Raw genomic sequence first — 15534 nt, forward strand, 5'->3', positions numbered from 1 at the left:
AATGATTTGTTATAGTTCAAATGTGTAGAAAGAGGAATGTTAAAAGCTCTCTTGTGATAGAAAAAAAATCTCATCATCGCAAGCTGGAATGCACCAACACATGATGTTTGCTTTTATATAAATCTAGGGTTTTATATTTCTAGATGCAGAGAGTTTATTGTATATTGTAAAAGATTGTTCAATAACTGCTGTCCTAACAGAAGAACGCATATTTGAAAAGTGGTTTCCGAATGAATTGGAGTTTTGTGCTGTCACTTGCTTTCAGCTTCCAATTGCACTCGTGGGTCTGAATAATATTAGTTCATCTCCAGATGTTAGTGTACAACCTTTGTGGGTTGTAATCAGCATGACTCACTTGGACCACAAACAGGTACATTAATCGAAACTTCAACTGGACTAGTGTACACACACAACATATCTTGTTCTGTCTCAGTAATTGTGAACTATAGGGTCCTGAAACAATCACTGCTGAAGAGTTGTTTTCTCTGATCCTCAGAAGATATGAGTGTTGTAAAAAGAAGTATTTATCAAAGAAACATTTTCTCTCACATTTTGGTGTTTTATTTTACTTTCCTTTTCACAGCATACTGGACAAATACTGTATATTTTATTTTGTGTTCTGCAGGAAAGAAGAAAGTCCTGCAGGTTTGGACCAACGTGATGATGAGAAAATCATGATAGAATTGTCATTTTTGGGCGAACCGTTCTTTTAGTGTACATTATTATCTGTGCACAACTGTATCTCCTCATCTAACAACTATGAATCTGTCTAACAGTCAACTGGAATCTTTTTTAATGAAAAACTGATGAAAACCTATAATGTTATTATATAGTGTCATTGCTCTGAATACAAATACCTTGCATCCTGGTTTGATATTTTGTCATCTAATGCCATGCATTTAATACACTTTGAATTGTGGCCTATTATCCAAATACTAATAAGCATTTCATGTTAGACCATAACATTGTCTGCTGTCTAACACTATAGCTTAATCACTGCGCGTTGCCCATTCTCCACTGATGGCAGATGTTGCAGATGGCAGATAATCCAGAATCTTGGGTCTGATGCAAGCTGGATTTATCCATGGTCGTGATACCAACATCTGTCGTGACTTCACAGTAAGCTGAACGCGAGAGAGTATGGAGTGTGAATACTCATTTATCGTCAAAGAAGAAAATCATTCCTAAACCTCACATAAGGGTAAGTTCATGTTGAAAATAGATGTGTTTATTGAAATTTGGTTTAACAGTACAATAGAAGAAAATGTGAGGATGTCAAATGTGCTAGACGATTATGTTGCTGCGGTGTACATAACTACCATCTTCAATAGCATTTCCTTTCCAAAGTGGAAAACATAATGGAAAAATTGATGTTGATGTTGAGAGTAACTGAAATTCTTTTCTATATAAAATAAGGTCATATCATGCTTATTTTAATGGGTATTTAGAGGTTTTTGAATGTTCTAACTGTTCTAAGCAATTTTTTTTTCATGCATGTTACTTATTTCTCAGTTTAAAATTGTAAATAAAAGGACAAAGGATGACACTGATAGAAAAATGGACCAGTATTATTAAAGCCAGTAGGAAACAGCAAATCCTAATCTTAATATCCTCGGTTCATGTAGAATGCTTGCTAACAGGTTAAATTTAGCATTGAAGTATTGCACTTGTCGATGAAAAAAAAATTGTGTATTTGTATTGACTATTTTGCATAACATTGTCTTTTCTATGAAGCAGGTTTTTGTCTTTTCATTTCATGGTTTGATTAAATTGTGGGATACAAAATATGGAGTATGTTCTGATGTATACAGCACATTTTGTTAAGTAATACCTCATACAGAAAATGTACAGTTAAAATATATTGCAACAATAGTATTTGTAATATGGTAATCTGATATTCCGAACATATAGTCATGAATATTCCTTTTAATACTTTTAAACATTTGTACATTGCAATTGCAGTTCAGTGAGAGTTTCATTCAAACTAAGGATCCAAATGCATTCCCGTTGCAGACTTACAGATGGGCAGCATCAATCTGAAAGACACTTGTATTTATTGTCATCAACATGTCATCAAACATTCCCAGGCGTGTCTATTTTTATGAAACATGTTTGTAATGATCTTAAATTTAGACCTCTCTGTTGTGACCATGTTAGTATTAAAGGCCATTGTCCAGCCTAGTGTCACATTGAAATCATCATCTATGAAAAATGACAGAAATTTGCATGCATCAGTGACAAAGCATTTTGTGAGCTATGCAGCCAGATAATTAGGACTCTTAGGGACTAAAATAGCATGGGGTCGTTTAATATGCAGTAGTCATTCAGAAAATCGTGAAATTCTAATGCCACTAGCAGTCTGTTTCAATTAACAGGTTTCAAATGAAAATGTTCTCATGAAGCACATCCTGTGTTCCTTTCAATAATAGAACATTTATCGTCAATGCATATTTTGTTGCATGATTATGCTTGAGAACAGCAGTGCTTCACTGAAAAAAAAAAAATATTTTTTGCTAGACCAAGTGTTACACTCTCAGGACAATGACTCATCTGCACAACAGATTCTGTTCAGATTCCACCCTGCATTTACAGTATATGAATGTGAGAAAAGAACAGGTCTTTGGTGGGCATGTTGAGCCCTCAGGACCTTGCGTGTGACACATTTTCAGAGTTTTAATAGCTGACATTCGCATATAACTCACAGAATGTGAAGGCTCATCAGATATGTGCTATTGTTCCCTGAGCTCAATAGACTGGATCGACGGTAAGAGTGACTTGCAGTATATTTGAAGGCTAAAATTGATGTTTGATTGCCTGGGTTTAAAAGGTGTGTGTCGCATACAGATGAGATGATATATGATACATCTTTCTTATGCTCAGTAGAATACAGTAGAAAACCCAAAATAAAAGAATTTATTCACAGGTCGCAGCTGCAAATAACTAAATGAAAGGTGAAAGAAATGACAAGCTCTATCTGAATAACACCTAGACCAAAGCAATTGTTTTGACGTCTGTATAGGAAAAGTGCCAAATGTAAATGTGTGCCCATTCTCCAAACTGTGAGAAACAACAAGTTAATCATTTAAAATAATAATAATAATAATAAAAAAATATATATTATTATTATTATTATTTTACACATTTCATGTATAACTGTAATGAGTTTTTGGGAAGTGGCAATATTACAAAATGTACATGACATTCAACAACTTGAACTAACTTTGCCTTCTCATTAAAATATTTATGTATGTATGTATTTAAGTATCAGGGGAATTTCTAGCCATTCATCATGACTGGTGCACAGCCACCCATCAAAAAAGTGTGCCCATATTTATTCTTTTTAATCCTGCTTTGGATATAAATGGATGAGCCTATAAATTGTCCTTTCCATAAGAATAGGGTGAACCAACTGCAAGGTGAGGCTAAAAGTAGCCTAATTTGTTATGCAGGCCTAATCTATTAGGGAAGTCTTGGCTTAACGGTTAGAGATTTTGACTCCTAACCCTAGGGTTGTGGGTTTGAATCTCGGGCCGGCAATAACATGACTTAGGTGCCAAGGCACTGAACCTCCAACTGCTCCCCGCAGTTACCAGATATGAGTGCACCACAAGATATTTTTAATATGACTGAATTTGTATGTAACTTATCCACTTCATCCAGCGCTCTTTATGTTTCCTTTCTTACAAAATTTTCCCTTTATTATTGCTGTGTGTGAAACCGCTGCAAACCGTCCAGTGTGTGAGTAAACTGTCCAAATGAATCACACTGAATCGCGACCAGTTTCAGACTTTTTGCAAACCTGTTTGACCGATTAAAAATAGTGACACCACTAGTTCTAGTTGAAAGAATAAACATATGACTTGATTGATGAAATATTATAAGCGAAAATGATTCCCAAGTCGGTATACATCAATCCCATTGATTCATAAGGATTCATCTGGGGCACAGCAGGATCTTACTGGCCTGCATCTTTCTGCATGTTGGTTGAACCATGTGACTTTCATTTGCCAGATTTTTAACATGTTTTCCAGAGAGGTATCTTCTACATATCATCTTTACACTTTTGAGCCCCAATTTTGCTTTTATTTATTTATTTATTTATTTAATAAAATCAAATAACTATTGGTCGATGTTATCTGTTACCATACTGGTTTAACCTAGAAAGCTCAAGTGCATTACACTATGGAATATGAATATACAGCATGATATTCTAATTGTAGTATGATTGTATTATTATTTTTTTATTAAATTAAATTGTATTAACATATAACCATAAATATTGATTCTAATTAATGCCTTCTCATAAATTAATTTTGATGGTTGGTCATTTATTTATATTTATTTATTGTGTACATGTTGGTTAAACTTGACTTTGAATTGCCTGCTGGTGAAAGTTAAAAAAATAATAATTTTACTTGACATTTTTGACTCCATGTCAATATGAATTTTAATTTGTAAATAAACAACATGCTTATTTTAGACATTGATTGTATGGATGAACTGTATATTTAATGTTTTTTCAAATAAATTAATCGATAGGACAAAAAGATGACGGCCACATCATTGGCCTATTCACAAAACATTCTGTTTTCATTCCAACCCTAAGCTGAAAAGAGATATATGCCTCTTTTTCCATGAAATTTGGCAGAACCATTGAATTGTCTGGTATTTTCTGCTTTGGTAGAGTAAACATGGGAGAGACAGGGAGCAAGGTGGTGCTGAGGGAGACATCTGTGGACGGAGTTCAGTCCCAGGTAATCTCCATACAGACATCAGCACTCTACAGAGATATTGTACATGGCCAAAACAACACAAATCCTTCTCTAACAAGTAGACAACAAAGACTAAACAATTAGATTATGACTTCTCTTGTTGAGTCAAAAGCAATGCACTAATCTGTTGATGCATCATCGTTTAGTTCATGACCATCTGTGTGTTCAAAGCTCACAATGCGTTTCACTGCTATTCCATCAGCAATCCCTTTTGACTCACTAGCTGTGAAATTGCACAGGATGGGATCAAGATGCAAAGTATCTCTCATTATTCCTCAGAATATACATATTTATTATTACATGCCAGGTGTTGCTGTTGTTGTTTTTTTATTGGTTGAAATGGTTCATCAGATGGTTTACATGGTAAAACCTTTTGAGACTACTCTCTTTTTTAATCTCTGCATTTGTTGAGTACATTTAAAGGTCTTATTATAATTTTAATAATGAAAGAATGTTTTAAATCAAATAATGATGCCCTAATTCAATTATATTATATTAAGAAAGATTTATCATAAGACAAGTTTAGTATTTTTGTAGCTGTGAATGAAAGCTTTTTATTTTATAAAATTTTAAACACTTTGGAGAGGATGTCAGTGCTATGTTCAGAATACAGTAATCTCACTGCTGCTCCTGTTAATCCCAATGTATTTCCAGGTAAATTGGTCCAATCACAGCATGCTATAAGAGTCACATGTCAGGATCCTTGGATGAGTGGAGTGCAGTAGTGTAGATTTAACACCTGCAAATGTCCTGATAAGATTTGTGTTGGAGAATATCTGCCAAAAGTCTTGCCAAATGAGTGACTTGACTAATGCTAAATGTAGACAACAGGTGACCCACATTTCAAAACTTGTTCAAAAACCGTTCATATATCCTTGGGTCTCTTATGTAACCCTCCTGTAGTCCCCTCAGGGATGTCCAATGTTGACGTTCACTTTATGTGATTAAATGCTTTTGCAAGATGAAGTCTGCCATGCCTTGTCATTTTGTGACGCACAAAAGTTCTCATGAGATTTGAAGTTTGATTCTCCATACATGAGAAGTTTAATAGTTCAGAGAAGAGAACGCTCTAAAAGCAGAAAATCAGCAGCCAAGTGAATCGATTTGCAGGGATTAAGATAAAGAACCGCTCTGGTCTAATGGGGTTTAAAGGGGTAAATCTTGGGATTATGATGTCAGGTCAAGCGCTGTGGTGGAAATTGAATTGTCAAAGGAAAATCTGGTGGCCAGGATTATGCCACAATCCTTATGGCGATGGCAAGAGTTAGATCTGTGTCTACCCAGTGGTACCTAGGGTGTGACTGCGATGGAATGGAAGTTTCCACTTCAGAAGAAGAGGGATTCCATACGGAATCAGCACACTTTGGATTAGAAAAGCTAGTTGAAATAGAGTCATATATACACATAATATTACAGATGGACCTTTACTTCCGGTGAGTGTAATTAAATGATGTTCTGTTGTTTAAAAGACTTTGGGTCAGCAACTGCTTTCAGGCTTTACGTCATAATTTGTTCTCCTTGGCTAACTTTATCAGTTTTGTTCGTCTTTTTCTTGCAGTCATTAATTCTAATATTTTGAATGACTCACAGCATGACAGACGGAGTAGACCCAGAGACGTACTACATTTCATTTTCTCATTTATTTTTGTTTCGGTGTGCGTAATTTTGATTGATTGAATTGGGATGTTAGCGCAAGTGTTTTCAAAACGGCAAATTATAAGAATAAGAGGGAATAAGAGACTTCTTTTAAAAACATTTAACAAATCTTACCAACCCCAAACATTTGAATGGTTGTGTATTTATAGTGAATTAAAATAGCCCTCCAAAAAGTTTTCCTATACCGTTAAATCCTTTAATTTTTATATCCATGTTAATAGCAGACACCAGCACTTGACATAGATGGGTTAACGAAAACCAGCAAGATGAAGGTGAAATGGACCCAACTGGGCCTGGTGTTTTTCTTGCTGCTGTCCATCATCATGACTTCATGCTTCATTTGGCAGTACCAGCTGCCCAAGTTAGTGCTAGGTAAGTGGTCCATGGGTCATGGGTTTTCTAACCTTTACTTGCTCAGAAAACGCGACTCCTTCCTTGTGAAAGCCTTAAGTCACACTTATAAACTTTTAAAGAAGACAGAATTATACAAATCTCTTTTGCAGTTTTATAAATACTTCCTACTGAATAAACTATAATAAAAATCTGTCTGTTTTGTTGTCAGACATGCATGTCTGAGAGGTTACACGAGGTGTGATTAGTAGATCCTATTATCTGCTGGGGATTGACTTTGAATGCTAAAGAACATGAAGTGGAGCTACATATGTAAAGCCATTTTGTGCTGCTTGATCTAAAGACGTGATGAGGCTGATTCACGAATCAAGTTCAGGCATTATGTTAATGTGGTAAATCACTGGTCTTAAACTAAATGGAAAATAAAAGTTGAAACATTAAAATTACTAATTGATAAGATGAGGCTAAAACTGAAATAAAAACAAATGAATCCTAAACATTAATATATAAAAAGATAAAAACACAAAACAAAAGTAATCAAAATGAAACTGATTATAAAACAAATGAAATAAAACTGACTGAAAATATAAAAATACAAGCTTATTCAAAATATAAATGAAAACTACAGTAGTATATAAATAATATTAAAATAGCACTGGCTATTGTCATTCTTTTAAGTGCAAACACAATCTATGATAAGTATGCCTGTGTGCCTCTTGCTCAACAACCTGACACTCAGAACTGGTCTGCAAAATGGATAATTGCAGTGTGCTATTTGCATTGAGAACCAATTTTGTGTCCGTTCCCTGATTTGCATAATTCTTTCAGTCATCTGGTGCCTGTCCAGTTCATTCTTTGGGAATTCAACTCTAAGATGTTTGCTCCCTTTATAAAGATGAATTTCTTCAACCCAGATGATGGCTTCAGTTTTATTCTCAAATATTGTTTACATTTTTTTCAAATCTTTAAAATGGTCAGTAATGTTTATTTACATTTAAACCAATAAAATGTCTATATTTAGCTAGAAAAATGATTAAATGTATTCATGCAGATATTTGTCTCTATCTGTTATGTTATGGAATGGGCTCTTATTATTTTATGTGTGTCCAAAATTAATCTGTCACCTTTTTTATTCATTGTTTGAGCTCATGTTGCAATTTTGTTCAATTGGGAACTAAATGTGCTCTCTTCACTATGCAACATTTCTCTAAGCTTTCCCTTTTTGTACTGTTCACCTTCTCTTTTTATATGTTTGTATGACTGTGTGCCCATTCTTAAGAAGAAAATACTGGGGAAAGATCCAAATCTGTGAGAAAGTGCCCTCGCTTCCCGGAACCCACACCTCTTGAACATCCCATCCACTCTTTGAAGGAAGCGCTTGAGAAAGTAAGCATCTGAAGATCGAAAACTAAACCGTACACTGTCCAAAAATCATTTTTAACCAGTATTTCTGTGCTATGATTTTGTCTTTTGTTGGATTACGACACATTTTATCTCAGAGTTTGCTTTCTCCTTATTCAAAAACTCAAATCTAGTTATATATCTAGATCATTATTTCAAAATGTCCCCTCGCACTTTAGATGCCATTAGAGCAAAAGCCTTGGCTGAAAGTGCACCAGATTATAAATGCTGTTCCTTCGTCTATACCTGCGGCCATTAAAAGCATAAAACAGCTTCATTCATTGCTCTTAAAAAGCAGAGGTAAAATACTGTACTGCTGCTGGAAACATTCCTGACAGCACATTAAAAATGTTTTACATGAAGTGAAATTTAAATCAGTCAGGTGTCGTTATCAATGTACAGCATGAATTATGAATATGAGTGAGCCACATAATGAATAGTTTGACAATATTTAGACAAAAACATGCATTTAGCATCATTTAGAGTGTTGGCTCATAGAATAAGTAATTGGAATAATAAAAAATAAAATAATGCTCTCAGTATTTAAGGACTGTATTATTATGTTGAAATGTGTAATTTCTGTGCCACTACCATCATCAAATGGAATCACAAAAATACTGACAGCCATTGGTCACTTCAACAGAATGTTCCGCCCTAAACTCATGCCATTGGTTGAGTCTGAATCTGCTGGTCAGCATGTTTTGTTGGTCATTTGTTTGTACTGGAAATATATACTGCTGTTGGAATCGGTATGATTTTATTTAAGAGTATACTGAATCTTTTAAGGATACATTAACTTTATGATTTATTTTAACATGGAGCACATTACACAAATCACATTTGACTTCAGCTACATTTTCTGTGTGTCAGAACCACTGCTGGCATATTAACAGATGTAGTTATGTCTTGTCATTTGTTTAGGTTGACGCACTGCTGCGGAATAACATCAACCCCATCAGTCTGCCCTCATTGTCAGCTATTGTAACTTACAATGACACAGTACTGTGGACAGGGAACTTCGGCAAAAGAAATGGTAGTGATCCAAACTCTGCACCTCCAAATGAATACACCATTTACAGGTAAGGAACATTTATCTATTATGTTTTTCCATAAATAAATACATTTTATATATATATATATATATATATATATATATATATATATATATATATGTATATATGTATATGTATGTGTGTGTTTTACATATATTGTACATTTACTAGAATAATTTATTTTGCTTCATCTGACTAAAAATCAAGTTGAAGTTTTTGTAGTTTATATAATAAAACATATTTTTGTAAGACCTTCTCAAGTCATGAAATAATTCAGTGTGCGGCTAGCAACGTCTTTTTGCATCGAAAGTTACATTCAAATTCACTTACTTTGGTTATTGGTTAATATTGGTTAATAAGAGAGATGATAAACTTGCCGCTGCATCTCCCTCATACAATAATGTCTAGCACAGAGAGGGAACGTTATCATAATTGGCAATTAATTGTCTGAGTGTCTCCTTTGTGATCTTTTCCCCCTTCTCAAGGGTCCTTGATTTGGACCCATATAGCTGCAATCATTCATGCATCATCACCTAAGAGTTGATCTGCTCTTTTTCATCGACGGAGCACACATCTCCACGTTTAGAGCCCAATTATATGCCTAGCCTGATTTAATCATTCCAAATCCACTTCTAATTTGCTCATTTTACATTTAGATTGGAGCTATCATTGTCAAGCACCACAGCTTAGTGTTGTTGCGATTTCAAAGTGGACAAAAGAAAGCTTGTCTTCTCTATTGAAAGCCATTGTCTTTTGTTTTTTTACTTTAGGCAGATGTCCGCTTTTAAAAATCAGAACCAAGTGGACATGAATACCAGCACTATTTGAAGGCAGATACAGAAGCAGTGCATAGTTTTGATCATTATGTATTCAAAATGAACATCCACTCCAGAGGCAGTAATAATAGTCCTTATTTCTGTCTAGAGTATGGCCTCCGAAATTACATTTGTAGAGCTTACAGTATATTAAAGGGAAAGGGTTTGTACAATTATTCAATAATTTGCTTTCATATCACACACACACATTTCCCTTTTAGTTTATAAAACCTTTCTATGGACTGTATTGTGCTGTATTTAACATCAAAGCTTATTTCTAAAAGCTCTTGAGGGTTTGCTGCTGTATGGAATGGTTTTGAATACAGATGATGAGGCTGGTGGTTTTATCAGACCTTGAGAATGTATAGCCACTTTCTCTGCTTTCCGAGAAGTAATCTTTTCTGAGTCACTGAGCTGCTTTTTTTGTAGTTATAGCTGTAAGGAACATATTGTACACAACCTAGCAATTGTTTTCAAGACTCAAAATATTGTGATGGGCTATGGAACAGTTTTATGACATTTTCAGAGTCAAGGGTATTCACAAATATAATCAATCTTTGAGTTGCGAGGTGTTTTGACGTGTTATGCTCACATGGCGGAGTATATAGGATTTATGAGGGCACTGTTAAGTGATGTTATTTTCATAGTTCAAAAGGCTGAGTATGAGATCATAAACTACCCAATGCCAGTTTAAGTGTTAAGTTCTGACGCACACGGGGTTGACCAGCCAATCAACGCTGCACAATGAAAAATAGTCAACAAGTCAGTAATTGTTAAAAGCCTTTTCATGAACATGTGAAACCTAACATGGAAAAAAAGTACAAAATAAATAAATAAACAGTTTTTTTTTTTAAATGACACCAATGAGTAAGAATAGGTTTACCTTTGCATTTACCTATACAGTTAAGGATTTTGTGATGACATCCTTCAATGCTTAAAGTAGCATTATACTTCACTTGATGTCTAGCAATTCCATTGCATTTTCATGATTAATAATTCAGTTTCATTGCTGAACTTATAGCCCCAATGCAAAAGAAGGTGTTATTTTCTCATAGCTTATAATTTTCATAAATAATAAAAATCTTATTTTGAGAACATTGAATATAGACAATGTCTGAATCTGCTGCACATTTGCCCATTCTGTAGGATTGCTAGTGTATCCAAGATTTTTCCCACCCTGATGCTGTATAGACTGTGGGAAGATGGCAAGGTGGCCTCTCTGGACGACCCCCTGGAGAAGTATGTGGACAACTTCACCATTAAAAACCCCCTGGGCAAAAGCAGAGACTCTGAGCTGAAATACGTCACTGATGGGTTGATCTTCCTTGACAGCGGTGAGGTTCAAATCCGTTCGTCCTCGGTAACATTAAGAAGAATGGCCAGCCAGCTTTCTGGTAAGTTTCCAGTCATGTTTCACGAAGCAATTCCAATGACTGCACAATCACAGAGTGTTGGAATAACAACATTGTTTATTCACAGCAGATAATAACCATAGCAGCAGGTCAAAATGAACGTTTCTTTGAGCTCAGCGGTGGGCCAGCTGTTTGACCTTAATTACTGGTGGTGAACATGGACAATATAGTGGAAAAACTCAGAATTAAACACAAGAAATTATTCTATTGCATTTTCATAGTAATAAAAGGAATGCACCTTTAGTGACTGGCGATGCCTTCACTTACTTGATGCGTGTAATTACTGATCACAGCTGCTATGCCTGTATGCTAATTAAAATGAAATGCAGATATGAATTTAAATCCTTTTAGTGCAGAAATTAAACAGTCTATAATGTAAGCTCTCATCAGCATTAAAGTCTTGTGCTGTTGCTGTCTTTAGTAGTTTGTTGTTGTTCCACCTTATCCATTTTTTTTTCAACTGTAAAACAATGGACAAAGACAGTGTCCTGACAGTGTCCAGTGTCCTTGACCTTACTTTGCTGACTGATGATGAGATTTAGTTCAAACGCACTCTAAATGCATACATTAGCATACAAAGTATACATTGGGCTTTTGAACTAAGAAGAGTTTTTCATGCTGTGCCTTCAAAACTTTAGTGTAAATGCTCACGAGCCGCTGCTTTTTTAATACCAATATATTTTGCAGCTGTCCAAAATCCTTCAATAACTGCTTCTTTGCAGAGCCTCCGTTAAATTTATCCTACTTCATCTGTATTTCCTTGCTGTAACTTGGGAAGGCCATATTTCAAATGTAGAAATGTAAATGATTTATTTTGGCTTATGAATAAGTATTCAATAAAATTATTGTTGTGAATGTACAGGACAAACTATTTTTGCTGCTTAGTTTTAATGCACGCTCTTACTTTGGAATTTTTTTTTTTTTTTTATGTTCATGTTTTGACCCATTTAAAAGAACATGAATTTCCCTATTATGCAAATGTTCATATGAGTGTAGAAAAAATAGATTTTTTAAAGAGTCACAATTATGCATTAGTCACAACATTGTCATTTTTGCAGGCCTACCCCGAAGACTCCGTGGAACTACCTTGCTGTGGAAAGGGAAGACCAAGTCTGCAATCAACCTCCTGCAAGATGATGTGCTCGTCGCTGACCCTGGGACCAAGTAAGTTTCCGCCGCATTAATTTAGCTGACTCATGTAACCAGATTTCTTCCTATCAGCTACTTTTAACAAACTCATTATGTGCCATCTGAATTGCTGTTTCTTTGTGTAGGGGTTATGAACCATGACGATAATGATAATAACTTTTCTGTTGTCTCCTAATAACACTCCTTGGAGGCAGAAAGAAGACATACTGTAACATACTGTTCTCTTCTATTTTCTCTGTTAGATGTCACTACAGCAATTTGGCATTCTCTTTGCTCGCCCATGTCCTCTCTGAGAGAGTTGTCGGTATCAATTACCAGCGATGGATTACGGATAACATTCTGGGCAGGTTGGGAATGGAGGACACAGGGTTTGACATCAACCCTGGTATTCAAAGTCAAATGGCTGTAGGTGTATACGCCAGCGGCCAGACTGCACCTCTTTATGACTTGGGTTGGTACCGCCCCTCAGGCCAGATGTATTCAACAGCTGCTGACATGGCTAAATTATCAATGATGTTACTGGGAGCCTATCACCGCAAGATACTGGAGCCCGACACTTTAAAAATAATGCAAACCCCTTTGTTCCGCTGTGAAAAAGACTACTTCGCCAACCGCACCGGAACACCATGGGAAGTGAGTGAACAGATGGGATATGAGGTGCTACGCAAGGATGGCGATCTGGACGGCTACTCCGCCATGTTCTCTCTGGTGCCTCGGCTTAAACTTGGATTGGTGGTGCTGATGGCAGGCACGCGGCCACAGAACCAGGATATTGTGTCAAAGGCCTACTCGTTTATCATTCCTGCCATTGAGAGGGCCTTCAGGGAGGCAAAGCGGTTTCTTATTCCTCCGCCCAATCCTGCACCCTACGTGGGCTTTTACACTTACAACAACATTACGTTTTACGAGATTAAAGTGGGACCAGATGGTGTCTTGATCATGCAGCAGTTTGGACCTCAAATAGATGATCTCATTCCTGAGCAGTATCGTACCATTAAATTGAATTACCTAGTGGACCGAGTCTTTAAAGTCGTGTTTGAGAAAGAATATCCGTGTGTGCTGCACGTCAACACAGCGCCAGTGTCCCTCGAAGCCCAAGACGGGCAGCTGTTTAACTTTTATGTCTTTGACAAGAAAGGCATATCTCCTGGATTCGACGCTCCGGGGCTCAACACATATAATGTGATTAGAATATCTCGCAGACCCACGTTCTCTAACTGAGGATGAAATGGTTTCTGAAAACCTGTACTCTGAGACACAGAGGGTATATTTATGAATGATTGCATCAAATGATAACAGAGGATGATTACCACTGTCATTGTTTTTTTTTTTCTGTAATAGCTTAAATTTCAGTATAACCTATTTGGTAACACTTAAGGTTCACTAGTTAACATTAGTTAACTACTTTAGTTAACATGAACTAAGCATGAACAAAACTTCTACTGCATTGTTTCAGTTCATTTCAACATTTACTAATGCATTATTAAAATCAAAAGTGAACTGTATTTTCATTAACTAACATTAACAAAGTTTAATAACTACTGTAATAAATGTATTGTTCATTGTTTGTTCATGTTAGTTAATACATTTTCATTTTCTATGCTATTGCAATTGAAGTATGCAGTAATAAATAATAATAAGAATGCAGTAATAAATCCAGTTTCCAATGCTGTAATATTTCTTTTAAGTCCCGTTTGATTTAGGAATATTAATGTGTTGGAATTTTCTGAAAAAGATTTGAGTGTGACAATCATTTGGAATGTACATTTTTTGGTGGCCATAATTCATTGTTAGCATTGAAAGGTCAATATGCATTCATACCTTTAACCCTAAGAGTTTTGTACTTGTGTCCTCGATCTTCATTATATTTTCGTAAGAATAAGTATGGAATTATGAGAATGCAAATAATAATGTTCTCCCAATTATTTGCCCTAGGCTTAGTTTTTACAGTTGAATGAATACAGATCATTTACAAAAACATACCAAAATAAAACATGGGTATCTGCAATTGGAACCTAATTCTGCGGTATATTAGGTGATTTGGAAATAATATACTCAAAACCTTTTTAATATAGACTACAACATTGCTTTATTTCTATATTAATAAACAATTCTTGTATCATATATCAATAGAACTTGGTGTTAAACCCATTAATGTTTTTCTTCTCTTTATCATGTTCTATAAATTACAGATCACAAGTCTTCCCCGAGACCGTGACCCATTCATCTCTCATTTATGTCACAGCAGGATGAAGCTGCTAGATTAAACTGTCAACAGGCAAGGTCACCAACATGGGACAGAAACAAATAATGAGCAATGTTTGAAAGTGAAGCCACAGTTCTCCAATCGATTTAATAGTTACAATCCACAGATACAAGAAATATTCTAATTCTCAAGATGCTGAATTCTAGTGAAGCACTTTTGGCACAAACATTTCTAAACCAACAATAAAACTCCATCACTGCAACATTTTAACTAGAATCCCCGCACACAGCATTCTTGTACCTGACAAGCCCCTGCAGTTAATTGAAACATAAAATACACACATTTACGTAATAGTCTGTAAAGATTAATGTGCCATGCAGCTCTTATTGTTCTATTTTCATGATGTATTTTCCAAAGACTCCCTTCTGGGACAAGTATGCTACTTCCTCTCCTCTCTAGTTCTGGAGGCAAGTAGATCGGGGGAACAATGTGCTTTTTACCCCTTCTTTTCCTGTCCCCATGACACAGATGACAAAAAAGAACAACTTGTTTCCAATAAGACTGATGGCGATCGTTTAAAATGATTTCTGTCCGTATGACATTTTATACAGTAATACAGTTTAGATGTGTAGGACAGACGTCCACCCACATGCTGATAGATAGATAGATAGATAGATAGATAGATAGATAGATAGATAGATAGATAGATAGATAGATAGA

At 35.5% G+C, this 15534-nt stretch overlaps 1 protein-coding gene across 3 annotated transcripts; it reads left to right on the top strand.

Annotated features, from left to right (window-relative positions):
• Nucleotides 1-1126: 1126 nt before the first annotated feature.
• On the top strand, nt 1127-14677 carry LOC128022250 (putative beta-lactamase-like 1). 3 transcript variants are annotated; one of them, XM_052609602.1, is made up of 8 exons: nt 1127-1201; nt 4685-4754; nt 6650-6800; nt 8059-8165; nt 9102-9259; nt 11194-11441; nt 12518-12623; nt 12851-14677. In XM_052609602.1, the coding sequence occupies exons 2-8, from the start codon at nt 4692-4694 to the stop codon at nt 13827-13829; spliced, it is 1812 nt and encodes a 603-aa protein (XP_052465562.1). In that variant the 5' UTR covers nt 1127-1201; nt 4685-4691; the 3' UTR covers nt 13830-14677. The 3 variants fall into 3 exon arrangements, with proteins under 3 accessions (XP_052465562.1, XP_052465563.1, XP_052465564.1); XM_052609603.1 differs by having other exon boundaries at nt 8062-8165; XM_052609604.1 differs by lacking the exons at nt 1127-1201; nt 4685-4754 and adding an exon at nt 6017-6205.
• The last annotated feature ends 857 nt before the right edge of the window (nt 14678-15534 follow it).

The sequence above is a fragment of the Carassius gibelio genome, chromosome A11 (assembly GCF_023724105.1).
Source record: "Carassius gibelio isolate Cgi1373 ecotype wild population from Czech Republic chromosome A11, carGib1.2-hapl.c, whole genome shotgun sequence".
NCBI lineage: Eukaryota > Metazoa > Chordata > Actinopteri > Cypriniformes > Cyprinidae > Carassius > Carassius gibelio.